The 20,776-nt window shown below is 35.6% G+C and overlaps 1 protein-coding gene across 4 annotated transcripts in view; it reads left to right on the forward strand.

Annotated features, from left to right (window-relative positions):
* LOC129791196 (delta-sarcoglycan) overlaps positions 1–19,727 on the forward strand; it is a 45,217-nt gene extending 25,490 nt beyond the window's left edge. For 3 of the 4 annotated variants that reach the window (XM_055829257.1, XM_055829258.1, XM_055829256.1), the window contains 5 exons: positions 8,638–8,702; positions 15,717–15,933; positions 17,975–18,357; positions 18,426–18,549; positions 18,750–19,727. In XM_055829257.1, coding sequence (XP_055685232.1) covers positions 8,638–8,702; positions 15,717–15,933; positions 17,975–18,357; positions 18,426–18,549; positions 18,750–18,959 — 999 coding nt within the window. In that variant the 3' untranslated portion in view covers positions 18,960–19,727. Of the gene's footprint in view, positions 1–8,637; positions 8,703–12,590; positions 12,991–15,716; positions 15,934–17,974; positions 18,358–18,425; positions 18,550–18,749 lie in introns of those variants that run through there. The other variant, XM_055829259.1, reaches the window with a different exon arrangement.
* The last annotated feature ends 1,049 nt before the right edge of the window (positions 19,728–20,776 follow it).

Genomic DNA, 20,776 nt, shown 5'->3' on the forward strand with positions numbered 1-20,776 from the left:
AGCGTCCCCATTTTTGGATGATTGAGCAACAAATGTGGCTCTTTTGAAATATAAAACCACAGCAAATAAATTATTGATATAAATAATGATAAAGAAATCGTTTAAAAACACCGCATAGTGTTCAGCATAACTTTTGAGCATGTTAACATTTGTGTGTTTGTGAGCTGCAAAAGAGTCGATTGTGGGGTATATTAAAGTTTGATGATGACTTTAATTAAGCTAAAATCGAATGTAATCCACAATGGGATTTTGCTGTTCTCATTTTCTCCTTTCGTATCAGCTTTATGGGCGATGGCTCTTTAGTTTGCTCATGAAAGTTAATCTTGGGGTAAATCTCGGCACTTTCTCTGCGTGGGTGAAGGAGAAAAGCTTCTTCCCCCCAAACCCCATTTCAGCTTTTCTTGGACTTTCTTCTTTTTCTTTTTTCCCATCTCCTACTCTCCGCCCTCCCTCTTTTAGTTGTATGCGCGGGGAAAACTTACAAGAGATTTTTCGGGCACATTGTATCGTAGAGCATTTTTATCGCAAAGCTAATTTAGATTATAATTTCATTAGGAAAATGGACCTGAACCTCCCACATGCGTTTTTCTCTTGTTGTTTTGGTGAAGAAAAAGAGGTGTCCAAAGTACCAAAGCGTGATAATAAAGCCATAAAATGTGTATAAACTCCTTTTCTCTGTCACCCACACAATCTCACATTTTCCCTTTCTGCTTAATTTAGTAATTGATTCCCCACCATATTGCAATTTATATCCTCACAGCCATTATCTCCCGTCACATTATATAGATCCTTTATTTCACTGAAGCAAAATATTCCAAACATAGTGAAATGAACTGGGAGATTCACGCATTTTTCGCATTCACAACAACAACAACAAAAAACATTGCAAAATAGTCAATTTTTGTTGTTAAATGCAATTTTCCAAATTAACTACATAAATTAACTTGTTTTATTCATTTGATTCTGAATACCGCCGTATTGGAATTTTAAATCAAAATTTAATTAATCGAAAAGGCATCACGAAATATAATATACAATTTGAATTTGGCGTTTGTTCAAAAATGCGAATAATTCACATTTGAAATTAAAATTTATTTGAACAAATAAATTTAAATATGATTTATCATTGCAAATTCTAAATTCAATATGTAATAATAATTGTTTTGTCTGAATAAAGAATATTGATTTATTTTAATTAAAGCGATTTACAATAAATTAAAAAAAGGTAATTTAATAAACAATTTACACTGATAAAAAAATGAATGATAAAAGATTTTGATTTAAACGACTTTTACAATGATTGTTAAAATTTATTGAATTGTAATTGTAGTCGAATGAAAAAATCAACGCAGCTTTTGAAAGCGTAGCGATGAATAATATTATGCGTCTTTATAAAATAAAAGTTTCTATTAAAAAAGTTTTCTTATTAAATTAATTTGACTTTTCTTTTTATAATAGATGCCGCCACTTGGCAGATTATATTTTAGCCCCCTAGTGGGTGAAAAATGCAAATGTATTCATACTCTCGGGTAAAAAAAAAATTATTAATTCAATAAAAATTATTGATCCGTCATGGACATTAATTTAGAATTTACTTTTTTAGTGAATTTTAAAATCAAAGTTCGTCGAAATGTGAATCGGTAATAGATGTCGCCACTCACGAAATTAAATTTTGTCCCTCTGGTGGGAAAATTAATTTCAAAATATTTTCAAACCCTCACAAAATCCTCATTTTGAATTAATAAAATAACGTACAGTATGCGTAATATCCTTTCCATCCTCCTTAGAGAACAATTTACTTATAACAGAAGCATGAAAACATAATCCTATCATCATCATCTTGGTAGTGTAGCATTAAGCGACAGCTAGAGAATCTTTTCTTGAGACTTTCACGACATTATTATTGCAGCACATGCAGTGTGTGAGTGTAGGAAAATATTTATAAATATATCTCGTATGGAATGTGCAATTTCTCGGGGGAGGAGACGTCTCTTCTCTTTTTTTTCTCTCTCAGCAGAAGAGTTGGGCGGGTAAAAAAATATAGCATGGATGGAACAGTATAAAGCGAAAGAACGGTAAGTAAAACTTACGGGCTGTGATTCTTTCTTTGTCAGTGAAATGTGAAATTGACGGAAAATTGGGGATGGGCAAATTTTGAGGAAGGCTTTCTCGCGCACCGAATCACAGCCAACGCTTAGAAATTTTGTGAAAAGCCTTAATCGTGGGCGTTGGCTGTGATTCGGTACGCGAGAAAGCCTTCCTCAAAATTTGCCCATCCCCAATTTTCCGTCAATTTCACATTTCACTGACAAAGAAAGAATCACAGCCCGTAAGTTTTACTTACCGTTCTTTCGCTTTATACTGTTCCATCCATGCTATATTTAATTTTTATCTTTGCAGTTTATATATATTTATCTTTGCATTTTTATATGTTTATATAATGTATATATCTATGCATTTATATATAGTTACTTTACTTTTATATGTGTATATATAAAACCCCCCGCTTCGCGGGGCGTTGGACGTGTGCAACTCAAGATATGACATGTAAACTTTAAAACGCGATATCTCCGGAACGGCTACATAGATTTTCTTCATTTTTGGCATAGTGAAAGATATTATAGTCAACTATAACATATCAAAATATGAAGCAATTCTATAAAGCCGTGCTCGAGATATTCATCGAAAACTCATCGAAAATTTTGTTTTTGATTTTGGGCCCCCTAGCGGTCACTTTTGAAACTTCGGATGTTCTAGAGAGTTGTAGGGTTTGTTGAGATCTTTCATTTGACCCCGGGTTGATCAAAATCGGTCAAGCCGTTTTCGAGTTATGGTCGATTTTCGATGAAAAATTGTGGCGGCCATATTGGCTAAACGGCTTGGCCGATTTTCGAAAATAAGGTATCGTTGGAAAGGTCTTGATGGCCCCTACAACATATCAAAATTTCAGACCTCTAGCTAATATAGGGGCTGAGATATAGCGAAAACAAAATTTGGGGGTTATTCAAAATGGCGGACGGAGGGACGGGGGGGTGGATTTGACCTCATAATCAGATGTCTTCCACCCGATATATGAACTTTGCCGTTGACCGCAAGTCTCTATCTATCACCGTTCTCTTGTAATTTAGCAAAAGGTTCCGGACGGACGGCCGGAAGGCCGGACGGCCGGACGGCCGGCCGGCCGGAACAATTTTTGGCGCATACGTTTTTTGGAATGTAGGGACCCTAATTCGTGGTCATCCCAAGTTTGAGCCCGATCTGACGACTTTGCATTTTGGAGTGTACACAGAAGCTGTGCTTCTTTGAAGAAAGAATCACAGCTAACTTCTTTGAAGAAAGAATCACAGCTAAAAAAACACTTAAACTATCATGTCTTGCCACGAAGCATCAACTTCCAAAAGTCTGTGTGATCTCCATGAGTTGAATTTTCTTCACAAACCCAGAGAGAGCGGCACACATGCAGAGAGTCTCCTCGTTGCGACTGGCATTTAGCCAAAACGACTCCCAATCATGGGGGGAGGGAAGGCGAGTATTCAACTGTGAGAAGAAGAGAATGCCTTATCATGCAAAATAGGCGATGCACACAACACTTAACTCATGCTGCCGCATATCCACTTGGCAAGGAAGGAAGGGCGGTGTGGGAAAAGAACCAAGCCTGGCATTTTCTTTACAAAGGATCTGCCTTTTCAATTTCACCTTCTCGCCTTCAGTATCAACCAACTGTATCTTTTATTCCAACACCACATACACGATTCTGCTTAAATTTAATCACTTTTTACATAAAACCAACATAATCTGATGAATACTGAAAAAACGGCGTGAAATAGCAGGAATTTGCATTTTCCTGCTTACAAGATGCAAGCAAGGATAAAGGAGATACTGATAGATAAGAGAAGCTTTCGAAGCTTTTCTTGCACCCTCAAGAGCTATGTATTCCCCATCGTGCTTATGACAAATTGATTATGGTCATTCATATCGGCAGTGTCGGGGATAAACCTTCAATCCCATTAGAATTCGTCACCTACCACACCGAGGATTTCGACTAAAGGACTAATAGTCTATTCAGGCATGGCTAAATGAAAGGATAAGGCATCAATAAGGCAATGTGAAACACCAATCAGCAGGAGTCCAATAATTAATTAATCCCCCTGAATTGTGCAAGAAGATAAGATTGCCAGACAATTTAGCAACGAGAAAGGGGTTGGAAGCTCACAAACTCTCATCCCCCTGAAATTCTTCATCCGTATGAAAATTCTGTATGCATAAGCTTTTAATTCATCAAGTGCAAACAATAATAGGCGATATAACCGTGCAGAGTCCAACCGTTCTCACCCTCACATTGGAGTACGTCTCATAGGCAAATTAGAGATGAGAGCAGGAGAAACTGTATGCGTATGTTTCCTCCGTGATTGTGATGATTTGGGAAATCGTGACGGGGAATATATTTTGGTGATTATCGGGTGGGGTTTAATCGGAGGATGTTTTGAGGTGAGAGGCATCCTCGGCATGTTTGTCAAGTTTGAGAGAAAGCCTCTGCTTGGAATTGATGACAAACATCCCCCATTCTAGTCTCTCTCGACACTTTAGGAGTTAATTTAAACTACGGGGAAGGGAGTATTAAATAATGTTCTCCTAAACAGACCTCATTTAGTATGATTGACTAGATTATGCAGGGAAGCAACACTGATGTGCATATGCATCTACCTAAATAATTGAACATTATGCTACTTGATTGAATGATGATGGACAAGGGGGAATATATAGATACACTTTAGAGCCAATAAATGGAAAGCTTCTTTTAGGATTTATTGCTCTACTGTTGCATTGTAGATTTTTCAAGTCTGAAGAATTAAACGTATTTTTTTTTGGGATGATTTAATTAAGAAAGTTTGTTTACTTTAATTAATAATGTACTGTTTCAGTAAATTAAGATGATAAACTTAATATATATGAAGCATATGCTTCATTGTGTGCAGTTACAAAACTCCGTGCAATACTATCCTAACTCGTATTAAAATTCTATCATCACGTGATTTAAAAATTTCAAATATTTTCTTTTACGGAAACTTTAAAGAAATCAATTCGAGGCAAACGTTCAGTTAAAGAAATTCTACTCCACGATTTTTTTACACTTAATTGAAACAATCCAATCTTCTCACTATATACAAAATTGTATATAATTTTTATCAATTACGACGTGCAGTGTGCAAAGTCGGCATTTTCATTAATTTCTTCGTCCCTACCATATGAGTTTACCCCGCAAACACTGCGACACAGAGACCAAGAATCCCTCTAGAGGGGGTGATGGGCTGTGGGTGGCACAAACCCCGCACAAGTCTGGTGGTGCTTCCAACAGAGAGCAAGTACATTTCTGAGCATATTCATTAAAATAAAACGAGGAAATAACATTAAAATGCAACGCTCAGTTGGTTTTATGACCCGAAAAAAGAGAAAGTTCAAACGAGGTATGGGGTGAAAGTTTACCAAAGAGGGGGTTGCACAAAGGTTACATTTGAGCCTGAGTAGGGAGGGGGTGTGGAAGGTAGTATGTGGAGAGAATTGCGGTCAAGCGGGATGGCGGGGGGAATTTGTTTAAATGGAAAATCAATTTTTAAGCTTATGCGAAAATTTTTGCGACCACTGCATTCAGCAAAATATTTATTTTTTATCACAACTCTTTGATATTTTATTCATTTAAATTGATGGCCAATCAAAACTACAATATAGGGAAAATTTAAAAAAAATTACGAAGATTTCTTTTTTTGCAATGAAAATATCATAAATGAAATTTTTATTTAAAAAAAGATAATAAAAATCTCTGCAAAACCGCACACAAACCCAAAAACTAAAATGCAATGAGGTGAAAAACAATCCAAACCAGAAGCATCACGCGGAATTTGCTAATATTCAACCAGAAATAGCATCCAATAGTCGGAATTGTATTTAATTATTGACGGTATTTAATTTGGTGGTCGGAAACATGGTTAATATTTTATGGACTTCACTTCATTATCATTATGATCCCGGCCTCCGCCCCCTTAGAAATATGTTATTTTGGCCAGCAATGTGGACATGCCCCCGCAACAACTGCACAGAGTGAAGTGAGCCAAAACGACCCCCAGAGCATCCCGCGATGGGGGCGGATTTTGCGAATTAGAATTCTGCCCAAAATTTGTTGCACAATGTTAATAATTAATTAATTTTTGTCGGTTGAAAACAATACGGTAAAACCAATTTCGCGACAATTGCACGTGTTCCTATTGCAGAGAACTTTTCCAGTTTTTTTCGGCGAAGCTTTTCCCGAGAAGGTGTAGGGTGTGCTTTTTTTGCAATCTACAAAACTAATACAATGAATACAATTTCCAAGTTTGAATTTAATGTACAAGCAGGGGTGCTAGAAAAGAGGTACAAATGGATGTATTTTTTTAACTGGCGCTTTTGCGAGCTTTTTGGGGGTGGAGTTTGGTTGAGTGAGAAAATCAATTTGTGAAAATGCAAAACAAATAAATTTAGCATAAATTGAAATTCGTTTATACTCTGTTTACATTTTTTTGTGCAATGTGGTGTCCACCATGCAAAAAGAGGTGATACAGATGTAAAGTGATTTTTTGTGCAGTGAAAGAGATACAATTTTTAACATTCAAATTAATTAATGTTGTGATTCATTTTTTTTTTGCTTTAATTAAATTCATAATTCATTGTGAAAATTTATAAAAAAAAAAGTTTAATGTTCAACAATTTTATTTAAGGACTTAATATTCATAAAATAATCATAAATTCTTTAATAAATTTTGTCATTATGAAGAAGAAATTCTCATTATTGTACATTGTGTCCTTTTCTTTATAAAAAAAAAGCAACGACTTTTTCTGCACCACCATATACCCCCTTGTTCTTCAAGTCCTCAATAATCTTCTTCTATGGAGTTTTAAAGTGCAAAGTTTTGTCACACTGACATGGTCAATTTCCTTGCAAGAGGAAATCTCTGTGGATCACTTTGCGGTAGTTGCAGCTTAAGAAGTTTAAAGGACCTGTATCCATGGGAATGCTCCCTATCGTCATTAGGTTGGAATTGTCCATTCGATGTTTGCTCTCTCCTCCCAAACCATTATGTATCTTTTTTCTTTCCCAAAGATTCCACACTGGGGTTTCCCATTTGTAGCTCATAATCTCTCTATGTGGGAGCATTCTGTGTATATTTATACTATGACTTTTCAATTGATTTTTCACGCCGAAAATCGTTGAAAAAGAACCATTAAACTGAGAAAATCATGAGGCAATTTTCACAATGATTTGACCTTTGAAGTGTGATACCTCCGCGATTAGATTCGTAATAAACGTTTGAATGAGGAGGGAGTTTCTTATGGGTGCAATCAATGCTCCTTTCCCGGAGTTCTTCCTCAATAAATTTCCCCCATTCAGGCAGTCTGTGGGGACTTTCGCGATGAGCTGATGTTTCGGGATTATTTAGAATTTTAGCGCTCGGATTTAAATGGAGAAAACTCCACCCACCCACGCTTCTATAAATACGCTGTGAGAATATTTAGCTATGTGAGCATTTGGAAATGATGTGTGCACGTTTTTTCCGCGCTCTCTCATCCCAAAAAGTGTCTATCTTGTGTGTAAAATAAAGTACATGAGAATCTCTTGTATTTACCACTCAGCCTTCCCCATTCCCAGATCAATCTCAATTGATCCTATCTTTTCAGCAAAGCATCTGGCATAAATCTGCCACTGTCGTTGCTGAATCATTTATTCACACTGATTTTGCTAATTCATTGAATTAAGATTTTCACCAAAAGGATTTTGTACAGCACACACATGCTGAAAAGAGGTGTTTGTATTTACGCGGGAGACAATTTTAGAGTATTTTCCTCTCTAATTTTGAAACTGATGATGGCATTTCGGATAGACCTCGTTAGAGAAACGTACTGTGTGTCTGTATAGTGCTCCTCTTCCAAATGACGACAGGTTTATGAAAAAAAAATGTTTGTATTAGAAGGGAAGAATTTATTACGCTGATCTTGATGTAAAAAAAAAAACAGAATGATACAATCTCAAAAATTGTTTAAAACCAAATTTTAAATCTTTAACGTTTTTGTCAAATTAATTGTCAATTCTGACGGATATTTGAACAAAGACTAGATGTCATAATTGACAGCTATGAAAAATTCTTTTTTTAAATCTAGAAAATATTTTTATAAAATTCTTTTCTGATGAAAACGTATTGTTCGCAGCTTTTACTAAAACGAATTTAAAATTCATTTTCTGTTCCTAATAAAAAATAAATAAAACCATTGAGTTCTTCACAAGAAATAATTCGTATTTTGACTGTGTATTTTACGCGTAATTAATTCTCATTCCGACATACCTGTGTATTGGAAGTTGAAAATGAGAGAGATCTTGTAAGAATGTTCCCATCAGTTGGGAAATCACTTCACATTTACAGTTCTCAGTGTGAAAATCTCACAGTGGATTTTTCCTCTATTTTCCCCAATTTTTCCTGTGTATATTTTGTTCATTTTTGTGCAAAAAGTCAACGTTAATTTTTTTTTAATTAATTTAAAAAGTTTGTGTACAAATATAAAAGTATTTGCAGTGATTTAAATTTAATAACATAATTTCTTCTCTTGTTGCAGTCGAACATTGGGGAAGATGTTCTCTTGCCAAATGACTCATCATCTCGGACCTTGACTATTGCCAGGTGAGCTGAATATTTTCCATGTGAGATTATTTTCAGACGAGAATTCACGTGAAAATGGAAAGTATAATGCGAGATATATTTCAAGAGTTTATGGTTTAATCTACTTTATTGAGAGAGAGAGCCAATTAATTCGTATGATTTTAACAAGGATTTTATAGTGAAAAGGCGAGAGAAAATTACATTAATTGTTTCGGGGAAATGATTTTTATTAATTCTATAATTTATCAATTAAATAAAACTATTAAAAAGACCTTAAGCATAAACCTAATGAGAAAAATATTATGTGTATACTTTTGATCATGGTAAATTGTAATAAATTAAAGTGAATTATTAAAATATTTAAAAAGCCAATTTGAAAATTTTGAATTGGAATTTTTAAAGAATTTTCATTAGGAAAAGAACTGACATTGTCGAAATGACATTACTGAATGTGACATATGCTAAAAGACAGCTTTAAAAAAACTGTCAATACGTTTTCAAGAAATATTCAATTACAAAAAACGTCTTTTGGTAAAAATTTATCATCACATTTTAGTAAAAATTAATGACATTATTACCAAATTGACAGTTCCTTCTGACATATTTGCTAAGTGACACCTATAAAAATCTGTCAAAATTTTCTTTCATTTCCATGTCATTTTCCTACATCAAATAAAAATTCCTCTGGGGCAGTGATAAAACGAGAAATGCCACAAAATTTTGACGACCATCTCCTAAAATTAGAAGAATGTAAAGTATACGTCGTGTTTATGAGTGTGTGGTTTTGGTATATTTTTCTTTTAAATCTCCTCGTTTAATTACAACTGTCGAATTATTTTTTCTCGCCCAATTTTACGACACTTTGTTGACAATTTCGCTTCACACAATTTGTATACATTTTTTTTCTAATTCATGAATGGACCTCTAGTTGGTGGGTAAAAATGCAAAAGAGCTGTTATTCTAATTTCCTAAATATTCTCAATGTGTGTGGGAGAGCACATTCAACAACCCCCTTTTGATGGGGCTTAAATAAAATAAAAACGTGGCAGTTTGGGGAAAAGCGTGTGACATTTTTGGGAGGGAAATTTGATGCTTAGCGGCGGTGTTGGATGCTTTTCCGGTAACGAGATATTCATGTTGGGAAAGGGTTCAAATTAAAATGGACTCTACTGGCATTGTTTGACGTTATACACCCTAATTTTAGAGTAAAGTCTTTTGCTGGTAAACACGAGACTTTTATTTTTTTTTTTAAGGGAGTCTCTCAAAGTTTCGTACATAAAGTATTTACAGGGGTGTGTTGTATATTTTTACGAGAGTTAGAGGAAGGATATTGATTGAACTATGTGGCGGCATTTGAATATGTTTTTAGGAATGTGTCTTGGATACCTTTATATAGATATTTAGTTTTTGTTTTGAAATAATTTTCTCGATTTTCAATTAATTCCCTAATGAAAAATATTCTAATAAACCTTTATAGAGCGTGCCTAGCTCATAAAGAGCTTCACAAGCACTAACATAAAAGCTCCTGAAATTGGAGTATGGGTTTGAATCTGTGATGGGTTTGTGTACATAGAAATTGAGTATCTCCCATGACGCTCATCAGCATTCATCAATATACAGATGATATGGAAATATCTCAACACTTTTCCCAGTCACGTCCGTCCCATTATCCATAAATCTCTCGTAATTATTTCTAATTACACACCATTCCCCGGCTAATCAAACACAACCATAGAGAATATTCCCCGGCACTGATTTAGCGTGTGCTCTATGTGAGAGATGAAAATCTATGCGGGGTTTGCCGCATGTCGTCTTTCCCATCAAGCTTGTGTGACACATTCAATGAAAAAGCAGTCGCCACCACCCCTCTAAACTTCCACCCTTCTCTGTTGCTTTTTCATCCATCCACCCACCCGCGCAGCTCCTGAAAGTTGGGATGGAAAATTTATCTTGCCCTAAGGTGTTTACATAATTTTGCGGTTGCTTTCAGTCACTTTATAGACATTTATTGTGTGTATGAGAAGGAAAAGCTTCCTCTCGTAAACACTCCGCGCTATGTGTGAGAGTTTTGAGTGACACCGCAACTTTTTCCTCCCCTAACTAATTCCACCACCAGTCCCCAACCCTCAATTTGTGATGATGAGTTTGAGGGGTGAACCTTCTAAACAACTGGGTTTCCCACAATCTGTGAACCACTCATTTCACCTGTTGTTCCACCGAATACCACAACAACTCACCCCTCGCTTGAAAATTCCCAAACTCATCAGGCGCTCTGGAGGGTTGAGCTGGCAGAAGGAGTTGAGGGTGGTGATACTAATCAAGCACTGTGAGATGCGGTTAATTTGATTTATTTTATGAAGAGAGATTATCTTATAATTTTATACTCTGTCCATCAAAAAATTAATCTCCCATTTCTTTTTGTCTTGAATTCCGAATTTCTTGCTTTTTCTTGACCAAGGTTATGTATTTTGTGATATTCCGGCGAAAGTGATTTTTTATGCCTCATTTAAATGTGTGACTGTAGTTGGAAAAAAAATCCAAGCTAAAAATACATACAACTCTTAAGTTGACAAAAAAAAACTCTTTAAGTAGCAGCGTGAAACATACATTGATAAGCTCCATAAGTACATAAGAATTCTCACGAGCCTGTGAAATAGAGTGATTTATGTATTGGCTTGTCCAATATTCAGATTTTCCACATATAAAATCATTTTTTTTTCTTGTGTGTTTTAATCAGTGTAAATTATATTAGACAAGCCAATACATTATGTACGTGTGCTATATTATGATGACTTTATGTATCAAGAAAATGGAGAAAATGATTGAACGTGGATTAATTATTTTGCTGGTTCATTATTTTCTTTAAATACAGTAATCAAATACTTATATTAATCAAAAAGAGACTGATTTTTTAACTTTGTGAAATTATTTTTCTGCTGAATGAAACACCTACCAAAATGATTTTATTTTAATAACAAACATATAGAATAGAATAGATTAGGATAATGGTTTATTATATCCAAGATATACACAATGATCTATAAGTGGATTACATATTACAAATTATGTAAATAAATTTTTAATAGTGAAAATTTTAAGCTTAAAAAAATGATTTAACATTAATTAATTTTTAAAAAATGTCCACAATTAAATTTTTGTCTGATATTTTACTTTCTGTTTACTTTCTGATAACAAACATACACATGTCATACTTTTTATCGATGCAAGTTTAAAGTATTTTTACTTCAGAGTTCAATATAATAGAGCTAATTAAATAAATACGCAAGATTTGCTGATAAGAATTTTATTTGTTTTATGAGAAGATTTCATATTGATCTGTTTAAATCATAATGGAATGAATTATATATTTTTTATAGAATATATTACGCAGGTATTTATGATTTTTTTATATACCTACATACATACATACATATGTATGTAGGAAACCTAACCTACCTCAAAAATGCGGAAAGTTGAAGGTCAAAAGACTTGACTTTATGTAGTCATTTCTCAATAATTCTGCCATACATTGACTTGAAAGATTTAAATTGTTATCAACTACGTGTAGTTGAGTAAAAGTTTGCCTTATTACTTATCATTAGGTATATTTTGCTACTCTCCAATAACCTCTTTTTTTTTTTGATAAACCTCATATTATGTATTTTTCATGCTACAAAGTAAGATCATATCGGTATGCGATGATATTTTGTCCCGTTATTTACCTACTCAAGAAAAAAATAAGAAAGAATAGGAACTTGAGATTCTGATACATAGTATGGTGCACGTGCAGTTTTGTACAAGTAGTGGTGTCGGCACGAATGGCACGAAGTTTTCAGGATGGATAAGAGATCCACTCGATCCACTGTTCCAGCAATCCCGCGTCCAGTTCTTTTTGTCACCTCAAGGGGTACGTTTCTTTTTGGGCATTGCTGCTAAATTCACATAAGTTCAGTGGCTATGTAGTTGTGTGATTCACCATCAAGCCACTACTGTGAACACATCGCTACAACATCTTCAAATTGTTGCTGCTTTTTTGCCTTTTCCTTCATTTCGTATCAGTTTCTCGGCTCGCCGGTTTGTTATTTTAATTCCACGGAGCATTCCAAATTATTTCCTACGATTAGCTAACCTGCAAAATAGGCTAGAAATATTCCACAAAATAGGCAATTTTTTTTCATTCATCTGAAGAACCCTCACCCACCTCCGCACTTCATCAAATGGCAGTAAGGGTTAACGCAGGATCTGCACCACATAGGTGTGGTGACTGTCGATCATGCACAAGGGCTGGTACATGTCATCCCCTAGCTAGGTAAATAATAATTTTAAAATCTTTTCAATATTTAATTCATAAAATTTTTATTTAAAAAATATTCGTAAAAAATTATTCATATAAAATCATTCATTAAAAGAAATAATAATTTACAATTTCTGTGAAAAAATATAAGGGAGTGGTAAAAAGCTTGGTAGAAAGCTCTACTCTCAGAACTTTCTCGAAGAAAACCATTATACATACATACATAATGTGTAGTACCTGTAGCGGCCAATCAAACTGCGTAGGGGTGTATTGGTGAATGCTACATTAGTTGTCCCAAACAAAACCGTAACTGCATTCAATGTATGCATAAGAAATTGAATTGATAAACCCCTTGTGCAACTTATGCAACATTGAACAAAGTAATTGAAAATAATTTTCTTGAATAATTTCTCTAATTTATCACAATATTTCGTTAACTTTCATTAAAGTTTTAACGATAAAAATATACAAACTAGATAAAATTCTTTAATATATTTTTTGCTGCGTAAAGTTCATTCAAGTACATTGTGAAGCACTTGGCGGGAAAATCCTCTGAAGTGCAGTAATTTTGCGGGAAGAAATATCAAAAGTTACGACTTATTCTTACTCTCTCTGCCAGTCCGGGGAGCCTCATAGATTCCGATCAACATTTTTATTACATGACACACCGACTGACTTGTTGAGGGTGAAATTGCGGGGAAGTGGGGTTTACCGGAAGAATTTTCCGTACACAAAACAATGAGGGGGGTGGTTAGGGAGGGTATGATTGTCTTGCATATTGCAGGATGAATTGAAATAAATGAAAGTTTTCGTTGGAGCTGTAAGTTATGTTGTGTGGGGTGTGGGGGTTGATAGTTCTGCAATACATGGGGTGAGCTTTGGGGATAATATGAATAAATTCATTTGATAGTAAAATACATTTGACTGCAAAGGAAGGTCTCTCTCAGACTCACATTTTGCTCTTGAAATAAAACAGGTGTTGCATTTGAGAGAGACAGGTGGGTGGTTGAATCTTCCTACCAATTTATCTCTGCATGACTTTAAAAACTCATATTATTCAATGAAAATGCCTCAGGTAGTGGTGGTGGGGAGTAACAGGGAAGACAGTTTAGGTAACTTTTCAATTGCAATATTTCACAGCCAAAGTCTCCTCTTTACGTGAAGCACCCTCTTATTTAAGGGATGCGGGGGTGTGAGTATGTGTGGGATTTATTCAATAAACCACAATTTATCATTTTTGAATGTTGTGTGAGAACAATATATTTATTCTTTCCTCCACCCCCTTCCGCCCTTTCCTTATAATACTTGCTACATGCAGCTTTTACTACCCTTACTCTTTTTTGGGAGAATTGGGGTTGTAAGAAGATCTACATGAGTCCATAAATAAATTTGACAAATAAAACCTCAAGGGGTTGCTTGACGCCCCCAAAACTCCACCTATCTATGCAACACTCTTCATCCCCCCTATATTGCGTTTGTGGGCAAAAATTGCGCGTTATTTTATATCATTTGTAAAGTCTTGTTTGGTGTTTTTTTCTTTCTCGCTCAGTGTGTGTGCAACCCCGTCTGGTAGCAACCACCCATAATCGCTCGGGGGAGTTATAAATATTGCAACAACTATTTTCAACAACTCCCAAAATAAATAAAGGTGAATAACATGATCCACGGGGAATTTGCAAGAGAAGGAGGTGGCAAAAGTTGGGGTGAATGCTAACACATCTGAGAAACATAAAAGCATTTCATTCAACATCCAACTTTTGCTCGTACCACGCAGTATGTGTAATAAATGCAGACACGCGAGATGAGGTCTGAAACTCAATAAATCACGAGCTGTTTGAGTTTTTGAGGATTTCCCGCATATTATGTGGGAGCGAGAAAGAGAAAATGAAATGAAATTTTCCTCTAGAAAAATATTTAAATGAAATTATTTTCACGAAATTATGTTGTTTTCTGGATGAAATTCTTTATTATTTTTTTTTTTCAATTTTCTGTATTTTTTCTCATTTACTTTTATTATTGTAGTTGCTATTTCTGTTTAACTGGAGATTTGCGCAAAAGATGGCGCTGTGCTCTCATATGTTGGATCAACTCCCAAACGATAAATTACTCTGATGGAATGTTCCTCAAAGTCTAAAAAGAATTCAACATAAAATACAATAGTAAGAAAATGAATTTCTTCAAGAAAATTCCCCCAATAAATGGCGTTATGATTTTAAACTAATTCTTCTTCAAATAAACCTTATCATGCTTTAGTTCTTTATGGCATAAAACCACTCTAAAATCCATTTTGAGCTACCAAATAAAACATTTGGCATTTCTGGCCGTTTGCCGGACAAGTGTACCAAATGAAATATGAAAATGTAATTTAATCATCCCTCGCGCGTACTTCGGACTATACATAACGTACCTCCATATATAGCTCAAACTCCTGTTCAATGTGAATTCCGCGTAAAACATAAACAGATACACACACAAAAAATGCCCAACAGAGTTGGAAAATGTGAATTGGAAAACAAGAATGTTGCGCTTTTTGTGCGTGTATGGCCCACGGGAATGCTTGTCATGGGCGAAGGGATGGTGTGAGAACAACAAATTGACACCGAAATTGAGTTGTTCTTTCAGCAATGCGGCCGTTTTTTCTCCGCTACTGGTAGCAAATCAATTTCTCCGCTTGTATTTCCCACGCGTGATTGTTATTTGATTTACAATCCTGGATTTTTCAATATTTTTTTCTCTTCCAGGGACCACAGGCAAACTGCTGAGGGGTCTATGGGGATGAATGTGAACCACCGTACGCCCCAAATGCAGCATCACGGCAATTCATCTTCGGGCTTCCACATGAGCCTCTATGGATGGCGCAAGAAATGCCTTTACACGCTAATATTTACACTAATGCTTCTTATTGTCGTCAATTTGGGATTCACCCTGTGGATCCTCAAAGTTATGGAATTTTCATCGGTGAGTTTAAAGGGAATTTGAATAACCCTTTAATTACCCGTAAATGTGCGTAATTCATATAAATAGTCAGCGCCATCTAGTTCATAATTCATGATTTAGTAAAATTAGTTTACTATAAAATATACAGTCGATGATATAATTTTTTTATTATGTATTTAAATATTTTAATAGATAAAAAAAAACGTATTTTTTTAGTTTAGTTTCAAATAAATTAATATAGCAATTAAGACATTGAATATACAGAGTCAAATTGTTTTACTTTCTGTTCATTTCATACAATTAAAATGAATAAACTGCTTTCAATTCACATTGAATAAAATTTAAGCTTCCCATATATTTTTTTAAAACTAAAATCATACATTTAAGTGTTAGAGATTTTCCCTACTTCTCATTTCCTTCTGCAGTGAGTGGGATGATTTCTCAAATCGGAAATCCTCTGGCAGTGAAAATGACTCCCATGTCCCATTAAAATAATTGCACCAGCACACATTTTCCATGATGCAACTGCCAAAGACTCCATCCGTTGTGCGCTAATTAGGGCCCGAGGGTTCTTCTCCTATGCGTCTGTCCTTGGCAAACATCTTGGGGGCGCGCACACACACAATTTCACGCGGAAACTTCATTCAGGTGGGTGAGCTTTTTGTGCTGCACCACGGCGGAAAATCCGGCGTTGCAACAAAGCTCTGTGTGTGTGCAAAACGGAAACGCATGGATTTTGCAGAAGCTCCCTAGGATCGCGTGAAGCAATTTAACTGCAAATTAGAATTTAAATTGGACACACATATCTGGTGGGATTTCCTCAAAAGCCATTTCCACACAGGGCGTCGCATTTTTCCCCAGTATATGTGTATGATTAAAAGCATATCACGGACACTGTTGCAGATTTCCACACGCCAATATTGAATTCACACGGGAGGAGCTTTTCATTAGTGGGAGGTAGTAGTGTGGGGGGGGGGTATCCTACAGGAGCACACAAGAGCGAGAAAAACTCTACATTTTTTGTTAGTATTTCAATCCTCGCCCTAGGCAAAATTTCTCATTTCCCGTGGACACATAGGTAGTGCAAAAAAAATGAAAATCTTTTTTTCCAGTGAATTTTCCTCATGAGGAATCATGAAGGGAATTATTGGGGGAAAATTGCAATTGAACGAAATAATTCGATTGGTGTAAAAAAAAATTCAGAGCTGGAGGGTTTTTTTTAGGCTAGAAAACTGCTCGAAAAATCCCATCATAGATTGTGGAGAATATTCCAATTAATTCCTTAAAATAGCAAACTGGCTAGGACATATCGCACCACGAAAATCAACGCCAACGGCTGATGAAAAAAGCCATCTAGAGCCCCCTCAGGCAGTGGAGGAGGGAATTATTCTAATTTTTTTTCACTACAAAAACATCCCCCTAAAAATAAACCCCTATCACTGCTGAAACATCTCTCGGTCGTATAGACACCAAACAATAGTCCACCCATTTCGCATTTTCACCACCCAAAAGAGTCCACAAAATGTTGCACAAACTATTGTCTTGGAGGGAGAATTTAGTTACCTCAACCTATATGGAGGAAAACCCCTCGGACAAATTGCTCTCAGTCCAAACACTTCCATTGTCTGCTGAAGGCGGGAGTCCTTCTCTATTAACTTTAATGATTCTCCGTGGGAGACAATGTAGTGGGGGTGGGTGTCTGGGAAGAAAAGTGGTAACTACCTTGGAAAATTCAACAGAAGATGCCAGAGAATTCCAATCAATGAACCCCAATATCCATTTACATTTTGGCTTTAGTGTGGCAGTGGGGGTGTCTCAATCACCACAGGAGGACAAAAGGAAAAGAAAACTCCCTGTACGGCTTGAATTAACTTGCCAATATTGAGAAGAATATTTTGATTCTCAAATGAAATTTTTAAATTAGTTTTCTTTCATTAGTTTTAATGATTTTTTTAAAATAGTTTAGTTCGTTTTAAATATATAAGCCTTTAAAGATAGATTAGAGCGTGAATATTTTATTCTGGACGAATTATTCTTTCTATAATTTTTTTGCACCTTCCAGGAGGGCATGGGCCAGCTGAAAGTAGTCGCTGGTGGTCTTCAGCTCTCGGGTCAGGCACTTGTTCTTGACTTATTGCGTGCCTCAACGATCAGGTCACGCCACGGGCAACCCATTGCCATTGAATCATCACGCAACTTCTCAATAAATACTCGCGATTCCGAGGGTTTCATTGAGAATCAATTGTTCCTGGGTCACGATCGCGTTGAGTGCCTCGCAAGTGGCTTCCGGGTCACAGATACGCACGGTGGGAATCTCTTCGCTGTGGATCGTGACGAAGTGGCCATCGGAGCGAATTCCCTGCGAATTGACGGGGAGGGTGGGGCCATTTTTCGGGAATCAATTCAAACCCCCCTCGTGCGGGCGGATGCAGGACGAGAGCTCAGGTAGACAGAGAAGAGGCTTTAGGAGGTGAAAAGTTTTTCCCATCCATTAATTTTCATTATCCCGGCAGGCTGGAATCACCCACGAGATCGCTAGAGATGCGGGCGTCTCAGGAGATTTTTATTCAGTCGCGAGCTGGGAGTTTGGATGCAACGTGTCTCAATGATCTGAAATTGCACTCAATAGCTGGAAGTGTAAGTCCCACAGAGAAAACTCTTTTTTTTTGTATCTCAATTATCTGACTTTCTAATGAATAGGGGTGGAGGGTTGATTGATGAATTGGAGCTTTTTTAAGAGAAAAAAGCTCTATATGTTGTGTAAAATAACACCCTTTTGGGGTTTGAGGGAACATTGCGAGAAAGTTGGTGATGGAAATGTGGGATTTTCTCCATAGATTCGCCTCGATTCTGCCAATATCCTGATGCCCAATCTCAAAACAGCCCCACCACCCACTGGTCAGGCGCTACCATCCACACTGAGTGGGCGGCAGGAGCATCAGATGCACAACAAGGTGTACCAACTGTGTGCCTGTGCCAGTGGAAAACTCTTCCTGGCGGCCCCGCATAGTGTCTGTGCCGGCGACGAATCCACCGTCTGTAGATGATTCGGTTTTCTCATCTCCGGACATCACCGCCCTCACAGCATTTTTTCATGCCACTCACCACACCCCTTTGCCCTTTAGTAAATAGACTCAATGGACCGTGCAGAGGAAGTGGAATATGTGAGGTATCTGTTTTTTTTTCCTGATTCATCTACCAACTCCTCGTTTTATATTACCTTTACAAGTTATTGTACATCGCATGTTGTCTTCAAATACAGCTATCTCTTTGTTTTATCTAGTCTAGGGTATTTAAGAAAAATAAATTACAAAGCTCATATATTTTTCCCTAAATGAGGGGTTTGTCAATCCAACATGAGAAGCTTATATTTTTTTTAATTCAATTATTTTTTAATCCTTCAAGACTGTTTTGCCTCCTTCATATCCTTTTGCAAGCTTGATTTTGTGACCTGTAAATTTTTTAGAACTTACTTAATTTATGTTAAATTAATATTTATTAAAAATGTTATCCCACCCTTTCCTTAATGTCCCTAATATTTATAAATAAATAGAATATTTTATATATTTATTACATGTTTTTTTAAGACATTATTGAAATAAAAGAAGCAGATAGAATTATTATTTGTAATCGAAACTTAACTAAATTATTACCCTAATCCCTAAGTACCTGATGAAAGAGGCAAACAAAACTTAATTCTCTTTTTATGTGTTTACTAATAGTATCGAGACAAACGAAAGTGAATAAACTCCTATAATTATTTTTTTTATAGAAAGTTTCATTGAGATGAATAAAAGTCCTTGCTAAGTTCTCAATATTTAAACCTTTATTTCCTATATTCTTTTGTTTTAATATTTCCTAAAATATTCCATAAAGTATTTAACTTTATTAAATGACAAACCCCTCAAAATATTTTTTTCAATGCTCAAGGTTTCGTTTGAACTTCAATTAGACAGAGAAAAAAAATTGAAAATTTTCCTTTGAATCACACAATAATGGCCTACAAGGTACAGCTGGGTGGGAAAATAGGATGGTTAGTGTATGAAAATGTTGGTGTTTTAATAAGAAACTTTAGGACATGTAATGGAAAAAAAATATACGATTGAGCGAGAGAAAAAACAAAGTATAGAGAAGGCAAACCAAGTAGATTTTTGAAGTGTCTAGCTAGAGTATGAAGAAAAAAGATGAGAACTAAATTGTAAAAAATACTAAGGAAAAACCCATTAAATATTAATGTATAGGTTGAAAAAAAAATGCTAATAAGCTGGAGGACAAGCAAGGAGAAAAAAAAACATTAACATATCCATGAGAGTCAAACTTTGTCGCTTCTGAGAAAAAATAAATAAATTGTAGATTTATTTATAAGTATAAAATAATTAATGATAAGATGTTTAGAGAGTTTTATATATAAAACTTAGTTGTTTTCCTGATTTTCTAATTTTATCGAGAAATTTAGAAGAAAAAAAAACGAGAGATGATGGAAAAATGAGAAAAAATGTAAAAAAAAATGTATAAAGTGCTAAAGTACACTGACTCTTCTAACTGAAAAAAAACAGCTTTATGTTAGTCCATTTGTTGCACAACACTGGAGGTTTTGTGGATGGAAGAAGAATTTAAGCCCCCATGGAATTACAAGCGGAAATCTTATTACATTTTCCACTCAGCAGCTGGAAAATTGAAAATATGGTGACCGAAAATGGTATTTTGACGAAATAATTCAGTACACGCCACAGCAACAAGGTAAGGACCGAGACATACTTTTGTATGCCATCAACAGGAGGGTTTTTGCATCTCCCACGTTCGACCTTCTTGCTACAACATTTATAAGAAGATTATCATTGATGAGAAAATTACGCCTGACCGG

This window comes from Lutzomyia longipalpis, chromosome 2, assembly GCF_024334085.1.
Source record: "Lutzomyia longipalpis isolate SR_M1_2022 chromosome 2, ASM2433408v1".
NCBI classification, from domain to species: Eukaryota; Metazoa; Arthropoda; class Insecta; order Diptera; family Psychodidae; genus Lutzomyia; species Lutzomyia longipalpis.